The sequence below is a fragment of the Oryza sativa genome, chromosome 5 (genome assembly GCF_034140825.1).
Source record: "Oryza sativa Japonica Group chromosome 5, ASM3414082v1".
Taxonomy (NCBI): Eukaryota; Viridiplantae; Streptophyta; class Magnoliopsida; order Poales; family Poaceae; genus Oryza; species Oryza sativa.
In genome coordinates, this window is record NC_089039.1 from 28,509,890 (window position 1) to 28,525,801 (window position 15,912).

The 15,912-nt window shown below is 43.8% G+C and overlaps 3 protein-coding genes across 3 annotated transcripts; all 3 read left to right on the forward strand.

Annotated features, from left to right (window-relative positions):
* The first annotated feature begins 2,600 nt into the window (after positions 1-2,600).
* Positions 2,601-3,965, forward strand: LOC136356491 (F-box protein At2g40910-like). The gene has a single exon (XM_066310476.1). The coding sequence runs from the start codon at positions 2,601-2,603 to the stop codon at positions 3,963-3,965; it is 1,365 nt and encodes a 454-aa protein (XP_066166573.1).
* A 616-nt stretch (positions 3,966-4,581) lies between these two features.
* LOC4339652 (uncharacterized) lies at positions 4,582-5,880 on the forward strand. Its single transcript, XM_015782669.3, has 2 exons — positions 4,582-4,992; positions 5,459-5,880. The coding sequence occupies exons 1-2, from the start codon at positions 4,628-4,630 to the stop codon at positions 5,562-5,564; spliced, it is 471 nt and encodes a 156-aa protein (XP_015638155.1). The 5' UTR covers positions 4,582-4,627; the 3' UTR covers positions 5,565-5,880.
* Positions 5,881-9,951: 4,071 nt separating this feature from the next.
* LOC4339653 (common plant regulatory factor 1) lies at positions 9,952-14,704 on the forward strand. Its single transcript, XM_015785259.3, has 11 exons — positions 9,952-10,193; positions 10,776-10,857; positions 11,460-11,504; positions 11,595-11,687; positions 11,767-11,850; positions 12,457-12,639; positions 12,742-12,784; positions 13,179-13,399; positions 13,568-13,645; positions 13,912-14,037; positions 14,124-14,704. Exons 2-11 carry the CDS (start codon positions 10,798-10,800, stop codon positions 14,331-14,333), a joined length of 1,143 nt encoding a protein of 380 aa, XP_015640745.1. The 5' UTR covers positions 9,952-10,193; positions 10,776-10,797; the 3' UTR covers positions 14,334-14,704.
* The last annotated feature ends 1,208 nt before the right edge of the window (positions 14,705-15,912 follow it).

The following is a 15,912-nucleotide window of genomic DNA, read 5'->3' on the forward strand; positions in this document are numbered from 1 at the left end:
CCTAGCGCAATACGACGGCCGACACCACGAGCATCACCGCTACTGCCACCGCCTAGCTCCGGCGGCCACTACTCACGTAATTGCCACCGCCACCGAGGCCGTTTCTCAGCGTCATCAGTGGACGGCGCAGCAGCACTCCAACATCCAGCGCCACGCACTACCACTCCTCCTCCGCTCCCACCATCGCCTCCGTGGAGGCGGGCCCTCTTGGACGCCTTCCAGAAGCTTCTGGAGCCCACGCCACTGATCTGATCGGAGCAGCGCTGCTGTCGCGTGCCATTGCCGATGAGGCGAAAGCGAAGGGTAATGTGGCCTTCTCTGCAAAATGGAGCATAGACTGCAGCAAAGCAAGGCCAAGTAGTGCCACGACCACGACGGGCAGTGAGGATGGAGCTACAACAGGCAAGCCGCGGACTCACATGGCTGCGATGGGCGGCGATGCCGTGGCGAAGTAGACGAGTTTGGGACGGAGTAGATTGGCGCGATGGCTAGTAGTTGATGGCTGATTGGGGGCCCCGCCAACCTTCTCTAGTGGCGGAGGATGGCGCGCGGCGACGGGCGGCAGAGGATGGTGCGTAGCGACAGGCGGTGAGGATGACAAGTGCCGCGACGAATGGTGGTTGACGTGGGATAGATGCACGTGGAGGCGAACGCTTCCTGCTAGTTGCTATGAACTGCTGCTGCTTCATACTTCCTCCGATTAACAATATAAGACTTTATAGGATTGCTCATATTTATATAGATATTAATGAATCTAGACATATATATGCATCTAGATTCAGTAACATCTAGTATATGAATATGAGCAATGCTAGAAAGTCTTACATTATGAAACGAAGTCTTACATTATGAAACGAAGGGAGTAGATCTATGAAGAGATGATGAGCCGTGAATAGAAATGATCAAATGAGAGTAAACCCTAGCTTTCTTCGGTGGGGGCAAAATAAGGAAGGGGAGGTGACTAGCTCCCTCCCCCTTGCACGTGCGGGTGCTATGTGCTATTGCATGGGCGCAGTACCACTGTATCCATGGAGCCAGGTTGAGTTGCGAAGTTCAATTCCTGCGTTTCCGCTCGGCATGGCTCAAAGGCAATTTTTGCATTGCCTCATCCTGTCTCGAGAGCCAATACAGGCAGCCAAACATATCAAATCTGCATGCATGGTCTGACGAATTTGCTATATATCTCTCGTGTGATTTTTTTCTTCGTATTTGACGTTTTTTCAACCGTCGGATCTGCACCGCGATTAGGCGCGACGAATCAGACACGCACAAAGTGGTCCAGCGCCACACGTCTCACGGGCGACATGGTGGAGGAAACGATCGATAAGCTGATAGTAACACAGTAGACAGTAGCCAGTAGCCGGAGTATCTCAGCTTCCAGTCAACAGAAAATGGATCATGCATGGCGCCGCATGGGGCCCATGTTCACCACGGTCTCCGTGCGATATTTTGATTTGCGCGCCCATGCTTCTCTCTATTTCTTTTTTTTCTTTTTCTAGTTACCAAAATTTACAGTATATTTGTACTAAAATTATAGCGCACTTACATACCATAACTACTATTTTTACAAATGTAATTTTAGTTATAAAGCACTATAATTTTAGTTATAAATGCAATATTTAACACTTTAGATACCTGGACGGTTTCTCAAGCAGTGCATTTATACTAAAACGATAAATATTCTAGTTACCAAATTTTACATTACATTTGTACTAAAATTACAGTGCACTTACATGCCATATCTACTATTTTTACAACTGTAATTTTAGTTATAAATCACTGTAATTTTAGCATATTGCAACCCATATTGTATCTGTTTTATTAGTCTGTATTGGCCCGATCTTATTTAGACCTGTTTTTGTCTGTGTACTATTTTTTCTACCGTTGGATACAAATATGAGGGGATAAAAAATCTGGGTAATTTTTTTTCAAAAATCACACGAGAGATACCTAGACAGTCCCATGGTCTGATGCGAGCTAGGCCTAGTACAGGCAACCAAACATACCCTAAATAGACCCTAAGTGTCCAGCTACGGTCGATCGACATGATATAGGTGAGATTTTTCGTACAATATAAATGTGTATAATTTACAGTGTAATCTGACTATTTTTAATGAAAAATAGCTAGTCAAATTTGCCTTACTAACTGCTCCGCGTAATTATTTTTGTAAAGTTAAGGCCCCGCCACCCAAAATAGCTCGCGTATAGAACAGATATATTAATTTCAGGCGTTTGGTGGAGTAGCAGCAGCCTCGCAATGCGAACAGAGATAGCTGGACTTTAAGATCGCTGGACAGAACAGCTGAAGTGCTGAACGCAAATCGCAACCCCGCGCGTCGTGGCGAGCGACCTCCGAGAGTCCGAGTCCTAGAGGAAGAAGAAAGCGCTGTCCGGTACGTACGCTCGGTGCCTGAACCCAATTTCGAATCGTATCCGGACAACGCCTGCCTATTAGTTTACAGAACAGCTGAAGTGTTGAACGCATTGGACGATCTCATCATCATCCTCGTTTAGGGTGTTAAGCCAATTAAGGAGCTGGGCATCAGGGCCAGGGGGTTTCGGTTCCGGTTTCGATAGATCTACTGGCGAGGACACCAACTATGGAGACGATCCCTGTCGAGCTATGGCAAGAAATCTTGCTCAGGGCATCAACCAAAGACGTCGCCCGGTCATGTTGCGTCTCGACGCAGTGGCGCGACATCGTTAGGGACCCCTCCTTCCGGAAGCTCCACCATGACAGGCACGCCACGGCGCACGATGTCCCCGACGCTCTGCTCGTCGCCACATACAACATCGACTCGCAAAGAGTCGCCAGCGTCTTCCCGGTCGAACCGGCCGCCGTCTCTCCGACGTCGTCCACGCGCACGGCCACGGCGCCCATCTGCCGGGTCAACCACATGGAAGGCTACAGGATCGCCAACATCTGCAACGGCTTCCTCTGCTTCGCCTCCCATAGCACAGCCAAGGCCATCGTACACAACCCCGTCACCGGCGAGAGGCTGGAGGTCCCCAGGGCTCCTCGCCTCCCTCCCGACCAAGACAACGCTCGCTCGCCGGTCACGTTCGCGTTGGGGTTCAGCCCGAACAACTGTGTTTACAAGCTGTTCCGCTTCACCAACCGCACGATGGATGTGTACACGCTGGGCCGCGGCGCCGAATCCACCGGGTGGCGCCGACACGCGCTTCCTCTGCACCCGCGCAACCTGGTAGAAAGCAAGCCGGCCGTTGTCATCGGCGGCAAGATTTGTATGGCGACCATCGGCCCTGCGCCGTACAGGCACCCAGCCGACAATGGCACGCCCGGCCCGGTGCTGGTGGTCGACGTCGCGCACGAGGAGCCCTGCACGTACAGCCCACCGGACTACGGGCTCCCGTGGGCGGACGCGGCGGTGAGCGTCTTCGAGCTGCACGGGAGGTTGTGCCTGGCCATCAGGACAGAGAGGATGATCCAGTTTTGGACAATGCCAGTTGAAGAAGACGACGACGACCAACCATGGCAGCTTCTCTACAAGTTCAAGGTCGTGGATGATATCCGATTCAACCAATTTCAAAGGCTAGTGCCCATGAGTGCTTGGCTCGACGGCCACACCAACACGCTTTGCTACCGAGAGGGCAACAACGTGTACCGTAAGTACGTCGGCACTACCACGGCAACAGTACGACGTTTTTCTTCGACAAAGGTCGTTATTATGTCGTGGGACAGCAAAATCTGCCTCCCGGTGGCTTCATCGTCGTTGTCGTCGTTCCAGTGGGACATCTACGCGGGCTACCGTCCGACCCTGCTATCGCCTCTCACCTTTGCATCCGGGCAACATGAGGAAGATGATAACAAGTGTGATCTGTTCATCCGCAGCTTACTACGCACACTGCGATCCCAAAAATCACAGAAATGCCGCCCGTCTCCGACGTCAGCCGGTTGCACCAATGCCAAGAGAATTTGCTGCATAAATCCACGCGGATTCTAACATAACATAAATCCCGTTCCCTTTTGTATAAGTTCGACCTGCACAGACGCACAGACGCAGTTGAGTTCGTGAGTGCGGTGTACGGACACGGACCTTGTCTTCACTGTAACGAAAAAAATGAAATACAAATTTGTTGACAAGTTTTCTCGGAAAAGGAGTAAGATGACATCACCTCGTTTTTTTTCATGTCATCTAAATATTTATAAAAAAAATCATAACATGGATTAATATAAAATATCACTTCATAAACATGTTAGCATAAATTCAACTTCTACAAATTACAATAAAAAGAACAAATTAAACTGAAAATAGTTAACATATTCACAATTATATTTGTTATTTTTATTATAACTTGTAAAAGCTGAATTTGAATAGCCATGCTATCGAAGTTACATATTTCATATTAATATATCTTGTTATCTTTTTTAAAAAAAAATAGTGTGACTATTTAGGTACAATGTGACATGCAAGAAAATAGGAAAAGGGGGTTGAAAACACTTTCCCAGCTTTCTCTTCCATAGGCCCAACTATAACGGGCACAACCCAAGTAAAATTACGGCCCAATATTATACAGGCAAAATGGGAGAAGAGAAACGAGGCGAAGGGGAAAAAGGGTAAGGAAACCAGCGAGCGATCCAGGGAGGCCGTAGCCCGTAGCGACCATGTCGATTGCTCCGTCGAGCTCGCTCCGTGCCCTGGTCGTCCCCATCCTCCCCTCCGTCTCCTCCTCGCCCTCTGCTCGCCCAGGGCTCCGCGGAGTGGCGGCACCGGTGCAGCACGCGCGGGCGCGGCGGCGGAGGGGGGCGGCGGTCGTGGCGCGGGCGGCGGCGCTGCCGTCGGACGCCGAGTGGCTGGAGCGGCTGCCGGAGAAGAAGAAGCCGCTGTACACGCACAGCCTGCCGTGCATCGAGGCGTGGCTGCGCAGCATCGGGTTCTCCCAGACCCGCGAGGACCGCGCCGTCTGGGTCGCCGAGATGCCCCTCTGGCACGCCCGCCTCAGCCTCGACGTCACTGACCTCCACATCAGGTAGATTTTGCAGTAACTTGTCCGTAGATTTTGCTGCCCACACGTCGTAGGCTGTAGTAGTCTCTGAAAACTTGGTGATGCACTGCACAATGCGTGCTCGTTTGGGCTTTAATTCTTGCTCGCCAAATTGCTCCTGAACCGTGGTTTTGCCAAATTAAATCTCTAAATTATGTGGTGTGGGTGCATCAAATGGATGGATATGTCTACTGAATATTCACTGTGGATGTTTCATTGCTGCCCTTTGTAGCAATCGGCATATTGTTCAGCTAATGCTGCAATCTCTTCATAGCAATCAGCATATTGCCAGTTCAGCAGATATATACCAACTTTATTTAGTACCCTGACAGCCTGACTTCCCCGACTGAACCCTCGAATCACACTATGGAATGTTTCGGTATAAGGACGATGATTCTGTTTCTCACTTATCAAAATTCAGTTACTAACTCCGTGTCATATTGTGAATCAGGTACTTGAAGAGCGGCCCTGGGAATCTTGACAAGGACGTAGAGAGGAGATTCAGCTATGCCCTTAGCAGAGAAGACATCGAGAACGCAATACTTGGAGGACCTTAATCTCATCAGGCCATCAGAGGCTCAAGATTAGAAGTTCTTGCAGGATCTTAGCTTATGGGCAGCGCAGTAGGTGCATGCTCTTTCATGAGTGACTAAGAAAAGCTCTGCCCTGCTGCTGATTGGTCGTTCGACGTCCATCAGGAAGGAGCTTTGCTTAAGTTCCCTTCAGTCATTTGTACAAGAGAAAATTAATTATGTATCTCAATTTCATTTGTAATAATTCAATGTGCTTAAGGATGAGACGTCCAGCTGATAATTTGGCAATTTATTTAAGCTGCAACTACTGTTGAGTAGTACTCCAGCAGTTTTAGCTATAGTCTGGAAGAATTTTTTTTGAGTAGCCTCTTGACCTCTGTGCTTGGGTTCTTCTCTGGAACAGCCGATGGTAGTGCGATGCACTATCGTATTCGTATCTCAGAGCCTTTAAATCGGTGGTTCTAGTTTTATTTTTGGGTTTGTTAAAACTGTTGCGTTCTCTTTGCCTCGTTGCACCTAACGAGCAGGGGAACTGCATCCAGCTCAGATAGCCAGCAGTAGCCTACAAGGCACAAGATAGTGATTGGCAACATGGCATCATCCATCAGGCATTCAGGCTAGTACTTATCTGAACGCCGAATAGCGACTCTACATAAAATGGAATCAGGAAGACTCGCCTTGCCTGTAATTGCATAAAGTTGGTGTCCCGAATGTAGTACTACAAGACAACGTTTGCTACTTGCTACTGTCCTGTGTTTCATTTCCAGATCACGCAATATCGCCACCGAGAGAATGGTGCCTAGCTCAGCTGACAGGCAGTTGCTAGGAGTAGAGCACTGGCCTGAGCTCAAATCCTCTCAAACGCAAGTTTCTTATCATTTTCTTATTTAGCAATTACACTATGCTAAGTTTCTCATTGATTCCAACACATTTTAGAGAACGATGCCTAGCTCAACTGGCAAGCTCCTGCTAGCAGTAATACGCTGGCCTGAGCTCAAATCCTCTTGGGCGCAGGTTTCCTCACTAATTTCTCCTCTATCAATATCAATAATGGGTACTATGTTTCTCTCCAGTACTTTCAAAGGAAAAACATATCGATGATTTGCATCTTTGTGTATCTGCTGGGGCAAACCAGGACTGATCAATGGTCATTATAGACAAAATCGACCATTAACAACGGGAGAAAAAAACGGAGTACATGATCAATTGATCAGGTTTCCGGCGCAACCAACCTATACTAGACGGGTGCAGATCCTCTGGAGTTGGCTTCCAATTCTAACCGGTGAATTTGAACCAATCTGACCCCTTACTTTGTTTCTATGGGCTAGATGTAGCCATGTTACCTCTTTCTAATTACACATTTACAACAGAAATAATCCTATCTACTTTTATTTTTTTGTGTTGTCCGTCCATTCAGATCAATAGTCTCGGAAGAGCATTATACATCATGGAGTAAAAAATAATTATCTTTAAACTTTTTTAACTGAGTTGTTATGAAATTTACGGTATTGAGACCTGTATCGAACTCATTCATCCTAATAATCGACAGAACAAAAGGCTTCTATCGGTGCAATGTTTTTGTTTTGTTCTTCTCTAATTGTTGCCAGAAAGTTTGAAGGTAACATGTTCTCTACAATACTAGATAACATTTTTTTATAGACTCTACATTGTAGTATTTCTTTTGAAAGAAAATGGGCCAGTAGTAACCAGGGGAAAATGGATTGGATTTAATCTAATCCATCAAATTAAAGGGACGGCTTGGATTAAGTAAATCCACCATGTGGATTTGGAGGCAACTCCAGGGGATCCACACCCACACTAGACCAAGGAGGAGCCCCCAGGATATGCAAGGAAACAAGAAAAATCATTCAGCAAACCGAGACACGGACGAGGTATCAGTGAAGCCACACACACGAGGCACACTAGTTCCAAACTTTCTGTTTAAACTTCTAATTTTTCCATCACATCAAAACTTTCCTACACATAAATTTTTATTTTTTTATCGCATCGTTACAATTTTAATCAAATTTTTAATTTTAGCGTTAACTAGACACACCAACTGAACTTCTATTCCAACACGCATGCTGCAACGAGGCAATTGGATAGGTCTGGTCCAACCCAATCACCGGGCGCCCCAATCCAACCCAAGCCAGGTCAGGGCGGGATCAAAAAGATAAGCTAGCTAGGCCCCGTGAGCTGGCACCTAGTCACTGACCGCCTCGTCTCCACGCTCGCGTGGGCCCACCCCCACACTGTTCCCGGCGACGTGGCTCAATCGCCTCCTGACTGCTGCGTAGGCGCACATGGGCGACGACGTGGCAAAATTGACGCACATGTCCCCTTTCTTTTTCCTTTTATTCCCTCCTCTCGCACTTACTCCAATCGCCAGGCTATAAGCGGTGGCCCCACACCCCCACACGCTCGGGCCCACAAAGCCCACGCCCCACGGCACGCCAACGGCGTGGGAGAAGCTTCCGCTTTTTTGCTCGGCAAGTTTTTAATAGTATAGCTAATTGTGGACTCTAAATTATTTATAGTCAATTTAATTACCGATTCATATAATAATTATTTAATAGATGGTCACACATGTCATATACATATGCATCTTGAAGTTCGACACATGCATCTTAAAGTCTGTGCTACAACTGGCTACAAATCTATAGTCCGTTGTCCTTTTCTCTCCTGTTTTATCTTTATGAAATGTGTTATAGCTTGTTTAGGGCCCCTTTGAATCGTAGGGTTGAAAATTTGGAGAAATAGGAAAAACACATGATTCTGATATGAATTGAAGTGTAAAACAGAGGATTATAAAACACAAAAAAAACACAGGAATGATCGTTTGATTGAAGCGCAGGAAAAACGCAGGAATCGGATGAGAGAGATGAATTTTCCAAGAGGTTAGAGCTCTTGCTATATTTCCTCTAAAATCCACATATAATGTGTCATTCCATAGAAATTTCATAGGATTTGGAAAACTTCAATCCTTTGAATCAAAAGGCCAGGTAGGAAAATTTTCTATAGGATTTGAATTCTATGAAATTCCTAGATAAATCATTTGATTCAAAGGGGTCTTATATTTGCTATTGTACTTGCTCTAGCACGAAAAAGTTTATTTTATTCTGTGGGGGGTGTGGGTCCCACCTGGGGATGCGGGCACCACGTCACCCACATGACTCGGATGCAAAGCTGGACCTGGAGGGGGCGACGCGTAGAGCGGCGAGATGGTCGACACGTGAGCGGACGGATGGAGGTGACGAGGAATAAACAAGTGGCCCCCACACCACGCAGCCCGTGGCCCAGTGCACCCTCCACTTGCCGCCTCGCCCATCACCCGACCCCAAATTCCAGACGCACCCCCCCAGAGAATGTACACACCAGTACACCACCACCACCATTTGGTCCATGGGGCGCACAATGACACAAACCACTTTGCTTACCTAACGAGCAGTCGAGCACGCACGTTTATCACGAAATTAGTACTACTAGTTCTTATCCTGGAGATTCTATCTGGTACAGAAGCTTGTTGGCAACTCAATTATTTGCTTGGTGCGTGCAATCTTAGTCGTCCAGTTAATCACAACATTATTGTTCTTAGCGTGGTAGGTCTCCTTATAATTGGAGGATTAGCATAGAAACTTTAGAGGATTCTAATATTATATTAGCAATTCTTGTGAAACCTTTGAAACAAATGATTAAATCCTGTTATATCTTTGAATTCATATGGAATAAACAATCCTATAATGATTTTTGAGGAAAATAGCCAAGAGATCCAGTATCATGTTTTTAGTTCTTTCTCTTTTGCAATCATATGTTTTCTCTTGGTTTGTAATCAAACATCTCTTTTGAAGTTTTTATGTTAGAATTGAGGATTTTTTGTGTAACTCCTATTCCTATGTTGTGAGTTTTTCATGATTAGGGTCTATTTATATACACCAATGCTAGACAATCTTAAGCTAGGGGTGTAACAAAAGGTACACGTAGCACTTGGGGATGAGGTTCACTGGCTGGCTGAAGGCTAAGGAGATGGGGGGAACAAACAAGGTACATCGGCGGCTGACGGTGTTAACATAGTGGACGACGGCACTGATGGCAGGAAGTAGTAACTCGAGCGAAATTCAACAGAGGAGTAGAAGGATACTGAGGGAAATTCAGCCGCTCGCTTAATTTGAATTTGAATCCAAAACGACCTACAATCTGTAAAATTACTTATATACGCTAATGTGAATCAATCTCAAGTTGGGGTGCAATAAAGGGTACGCGTAGCAATTGGCGGTGCAGGGCAACCCCCGGTGGCCTAGTCCTTATCATAGACACGTGTCTCGTGACGTGGCTCCAGCCTTTGCCGCCTCCCCTTTCTCTCGCCTCCCTCCCTCCCTCCTCTCTCCGCGCCCTTCTCTCTCTCCCCTCTCTCGCTGCTCATTGGAGATCAATCTGCTTTCACGTCTCCTCTCTCTCTCCGCGTGCTTCCTCCGAGGGTCTCCTCCTCCACCGCCGTCTCGCTTCCCGGCACGCGCGCGCGGGCGGCGGCGAGCTCCCTCTCCTTCGCCACTCCTCCAACCCCTGTGCGGCTACTCCGGTGCGGAGCCGGCGAGCGAGCATGTTCTAAGTGGCTCTCTTCCTTAAATCTCTCTACAAGAGGCAATTGAATTGAAGGTATTTGTTCTCTTCCTAGCCGCTGCTTTCATGAGCGATAGGAGATCCATGCTAGCAAGTTGGATTGATTTGTTCACTCCGTCCAAATTATTAGTCCGTGTCCTCCTCTTTGTTCCGGATTTCGATGATGCGTTGGTGGTGGAGTTCTAATTGCAGTTTGTATCGATTGGGTGTGTGACTGAATATCTAGTTACTGAAGCAGTTTCATGTTGATGTATGCGTTTGCCCTGTCCTGTTCCTGGAACCAGGATTAATAATAAACATATGAAAAGTTATTTGACCTCGAAAAAAAAATTGTGCTCTCCAATGTAGGAGACCGACGAAACTTTTGTTTTTAATAGCTGCTTTTAGTTCTAAAAATCATAATTCGACTTGTATGATAGGAATTTGCATCTTATGAAAAGATTGAGAATTGTTTTTACACAAGTTGATAGCTTTATATCGATACTGTTGGGCAGTGTGCCAAAACGTCCTTTTGGTGAAATCAAACATTTCTCACATTTCAGGCTCACGCAAATTTTTATTTATTTTTAGTTGCTTAACTGCACACCATTATAACCTGAATTTCTACTTGATAAGCAGACAGCAGGCTTTCATAAAAGGCATGGCTCATGATGAAGCTGTTGCTACACAAAAGATTGGGAAAACAACCTCCCCTCCTAAGGTAAGAATACCTGTTTTAGTTGTAGTTGTACTGACTACTGAGATATTCCTTGTGATCTGTTATGTTATATCTTCTTTGCTGTGAATTGAAATTAGTTGTACTGTTGTCGAAAACAGTGGCATGACCAAAAGCCCCAGATCATGATCAATGTATATATAACCCGTCTCTTTTTCCTTCACTCTTTTTTGCTTTCCTTTATGTACCTCTATCTCTGTCTCTCTTCTCTCTAACCTTAAACTTGTAACCTGTAAACCTCATTTCTATTAATGAAATGACTATAAGGTAGAGCATGCTCTACCTTCTTGCGTCAAAAAAAAAAAACTAGTCTCTTACCGCCTCTTTTCTAAAAGGGAGAGTTCTTCTTTCTCCAAAAGTAGGGGACAGAGTACGTAAATGAATTAGCAACCTTTGAATTACATCCAGTATTCCCAATCTGTTAACATGATGTCTACACTTTGAGGTCTTATTTCCACTACATGGCTTACTCTGAGGTCTTGTGTGGAATGACAACATATTGTATTTTCTCACCTGACTCATCAATTTCAAGGGTAGGAGAGTAGAGCTACATCCATAAACATCTTATCAATTGCCTTCATTTGCAGGATCAACCAACTCCATGTCCATTTCCTGATTGGTCCGCTGTTCAGGTTAAGTGTTTTGCTAGTAAATTATCCTATAATCTCCACTTCCAAAAGATAGAATATATATAATGTAAGCATCAATACAAAATTTTTCAGGCATATTATGGCCCTGGTGTCTTACCACCGACATATTTTGCCCCAGCAATAGCTTCAGGCCATGCTCCTCCACCATATATGTGGGGTCCTCAGGTAATTTATTTTCGATCTATCTATGCAATGAAGTTCCAGGTGTTGCATGAAATCTGAATTTCTCTCTGCATATCTGCAGCCTATAATGCCACCCCCTTTTGGGACCCCGTATGCTGCAATGTACCCACACGGTGGAGCTTATCCACACCCTCTTATGCCCATGGTAAACATTAATCTTGATGTGCTTCCATACACTTTTTTGTTCAATTAAACTTGTTAGTTGAAGCATTAAATATAAGATTTCTGCCTAACCATTTTAGATAGATGTTTTGTTATCAATAATGGACTTGCACAAGATATTGTAGTTTTGTGGAAAATCGGACAACCAAGTCCCATCATATACAGTATCAAATTAACTTCTAACATGGCAGATATTTCGGAAAAGTCTATCACGGTTGACCAGACAACACAGTATATTAAAGGGAAAAAATGTATGCTAATCTGACTTCTGTAATGTTGTTTACGGTGCACCATAATCAGCACTGATTTCATACCAAGCATATCAAACTTTTAAATGATGTGCCGAATACTAGCTTACAGGAAGAACATACGTGTAGGCACAGTAACAGAATCACATTCCTAATGATCCATCACGCTTGTTCCCCTTGGACCATACAGTCCGATTGTTTTCATTATTTCAGTTACAGCGTCAGAACCTCTCATATTGATTCTTATTGAAAAATTTTAGCCTTAATCCTATGTTGACTTGTGATTCAATATATTTATTCTGCTGACTCCTATTAATTTGTTTTATGTCAATTCTTTCAAGATGGCAAATCCATTGAGCATGGAACCAGCCAAGTCTGCAAGCAGTAAGGAAAAAGGCTCCAACAAGAAACTTAAGGAAGTTGATGGGGCTGCAGTATCCACTGGGAGTGGTGACAGTAAAAAAACAATGACGTCTAGTGGGGATTACAGTGCAGAAGGCTCTAGTGATGTAAATGATCTAAAGGTACCAGTTAGTTTCAAATGCATGCTACATTGTGTTATCTTGTTGTTTTCTAATGAACATGTCTGAATATGCTTAAATATACTAAAATTGTACATTCTTTAGGTGGGCAAGACTGGCAGGAAACGGAGATTGGATGATGGAGCTGGTATTTCACTTTGTAACAACTTTTTTAATATCATAGGCATAATGCTAATTTCATTTTCCCTCATCTTTGTAAGACTTGTTATAGATGTATGCAGTACCAAACTTGATTAATCATTTGCTTCAGCGGTTATCTTGTCCTCTATCATGCCTTGTTTGGTATAACTTGCAACAATTTTTTTATTCTCAACATTATCCCTTTGTATTATTTGGCTCTTCTTAATAGAAAATAGTGTAAAGCTTCTGCACCTTCCTGAGAAAAGGGAAAAATATTTATCAAATGACACATAAGACACATCTTTATCTTTCAGTTTCTTAATGGAATGGTGACTAATCAAATCCTGTTTCAAATTTGACTTTGTAAAAAAATAGTGGCTAACAACTTAAATCTCTGCCAGGTGCTGAAACATCAGCAGCTGCAAAGATGGAAAATGCTTTACCTCCCAGCCATATATTGGGAAGTACTGCGATTTTGCCAAATCACAGCTTTCCAGCTCAAGTAATTAGGCCCAGTGCTACTAATGTTGCTAATTCGAGGGCATTGGGCACACCAATATCTCCACCGCCTGGTGTGATTGTTCCAAGTCATACAGGAGTATCAACAGAATTACTGATCAAGGTATCTTCAATCTGACATCATTTAGAAAACTGTGAAATCAGAAATTATGAAAAACAATAATTTTATGTAAATAAGTTAACTTTCATGTCATTGTTATTCCTTGAAAAAAATTACACTAGTATATATACATTTCTCAGGGATTAACTTTGTGGAATTCTTATATGCCAGGATGAAAGGGAATTAAAGCGTGAAAAGAGGAAACAATCAAATAGGGAATCCGCCAGACGATCAAGGCTGAGAAAGCAGGTATATTATAGTAGCAATTACCCTGTGATCAATATGAGCAAAACCCAGTTTTCTGAAGAAGAAAAAGAGGCATCATCCTGGAAACATGGACTGAAACTGAAAACCAATTTGGACATTCTGTTTTGGGAAAGGGATTTTATTGCAAATCCCAGTGAAGTCACAGGATAATTTAATCACATACATGTCATGTCACATACAAAATTTCAAGTTAGTACAGAACATATTTCCATAATGCTTTCACTTATGATGTCAGTGTTTTCGTTTAGGCTGAAACGGAGGATCTGGCTACACAAGTAGAATCACTTACAGCAGAGAACACGTCACTTAGATCTGAAATCAGTAGGCTATCAGAAAGCTCCGAGAAGCTCAGGCTGGAGAATTCGGCTCTAATGGTACTGAACCTCTTTTATGCTTCCACATAACCCTTAACATGTATTATATACATTTCTCTGATAGAAATGTGCCTTATTATTCCTAGGGGAAGCTTAAGGATCCTGCAGCATCGACCCAGGCAGAAACATCTCTGCAGAAAACCACCACAGCCTCCTCTCCTCGCGTCGTGGAGAACTTTTTGTCAATGATCGACAACACGAACAAGACGAGTGTCAGACACACAGAGCATGCTGAACCCAAGCTTCGACAACTCCTCGGCTCCGGCCCGGCCACTGATGTTGTTGCTGCAAGCTAATCTGCCATTTTCCCTGTCACAGAGGAGAGACTACGCGCATGCGGCCTGGGGATTTTGCAAGCTCACGCTACTACTCACATAACATTCGGCAGTACAGTGTTAGGTGTCAATTTGGTCAGTATATTCAGGTGACCATCTACTACTCAAAATACCGTTTCCAATTGCTGTTCCCTGCTCAGGCATGGAAGCTTGCTAGGTGAGACCAATGTACCACGTTTTAGCAGTGTTGTAACATAGGGGTGTTGTGCTGCATGCCAACCTCAAACCTTGTGAGATCGCTAAACACTTTTTAGAATTGAAATTTGTGGAGACCAAACTAAATGAAATGTAACCTACCCTTTTTACTTGGGTATATGGGCCCATATTCTTTACATGGCTTGGAACTGTAACTTTGTAAGATGTTTTTAGTCAAACTTCTTTAAAATTTATATTTATAACACTAAATTAGTTTCATTAAATATATTATGATATTATGTTTGTTTTGGTTTGAAAGTGTTACTAGATTTTTCTAAAAGCTTAATTAAATTTAAATAAATTTAACTATAAAAGGATAAACTCTATTATAATATAGAGTAAAGTGTACGGGCAGTACTTAAACTTATAGTGGTATGTTATCTAGGTCTCTAAACTTTTAAAATACATATCCAAGTCCCAAAACTTATCACAGTGTGTTATCTAGGTCCTAAATCACCGCAACGCCTTCAGCATCCTGCGTGGAGTTGATGTAGCATGCCACATGGACATGACATGACATTATACAAATGGAACCCATATAATTTTTTCCTTTTTCTTTTTTTTTCTCTTTTTCCCGTTTCTTCTCCTTTCTCTGTGACCCGAGCAGAAAAAAAAGGAAAAAAGAAGAATGAGAAGAAAACGAAAAAGAAAAAAAATAGTAAAAAAAAAGAAAAGACATGTCACGTCCATGTGGTATTGCCACATCAGCACCACGTAGGATCCTAGAGGGGATGTGTCAATTTAAACTTAGATGATACACTTTAACCAGTTTTGGGACCTGGATATGTATTTTGAGAGTTTAGGGAGTTATATAACACAATTCTGCAAGTTTAAGAACTGCTAATGTATTTTACTCTATAATATATTACGAAAAGGAGGAAGTAGTTCATATCCAAAAGGTTAAGCCATACTAGTACGTGAATCCATACACTTTCTACAGTACACCCTGTGATCTGAACTTCTGATCTGATCAACTCTAGTTAATGACTCTGTCGGCCTGTCCTTGTACAGGAGGACCACTCTGCCCCAACAGCTTTGACAGTTTGACGTTTGACCCTTTGCAATCGGATCAAACGACAAACCACAAACGATTGACACCGAAACACTATCCAGATCCACTTTGACCGCTGGATGCCAAACTTCTTCTTCTTCTTCTTCTTCTTCTTCTTCTTATTTTTTTCCAAAGCCAAACTCAAGGATGGTAGAAGTCCTCCTGTCTTAAGCACATGTACTACATTACAACACGTGTATGATCTTTCAGTTTCTCATCAATTTATCCTGCTTAAAGTTCAACATCACACCAACCGCAAGTTCTTGAATCTTTGATGCATAATCGTGCCATGTC

What these genes read in the sequence shown, in the direction of transcription:
- LOC136356491 (XM_066310476.1), top strand. Translation starts at nt 2,601, where the DNA reads ATGGAGACGATCCCTGTCGAGCTATGGCAAGAAATCTTGCTCAGGGCA.
- LOC4339652 (XM_015782669.3), top strand. Translation starts at nt 4,628, where the DNA reads ATGTCGATTGCTCCGTCGAGCTCGCTCCGTGCCCTGGTCGTCCCCATC. An exon ending in GTCACTGACCTCCACATCAG is followed by an intron (nt 4,993 to 5,458) that starts GTAGATTTTGCA and finishes ATTGTGAATCAG; the next exon opens with GTACTTGAAGAGCGGCCCTG.
- LOC4339653 (XM_015785259.3), top strand. Translation starts at nt 10,798, where the DNA reads ATGGCTCATGATGAAGCTGTTGCTACACAAAAGATTGGGAAAACAACC. An exon ending in CTGATTGGTCCGCTGTTCAG is followed by an intron (nt 11,505 to 11,594) that starts GTTAAGTGTTTT and finishes AAAATTTTTCAG; the next exon opens with GCATATTATGGCCCTGGTGT. An exon ending in GTGATGTAAATGATCTAAAG is followed by an intron (nt 12,640 to 12,741) that starts GTACCAGTTAGT and finishes TACATTCTTTAG; the next exon opens with GTGGGCAAGACTGGCAGGAA.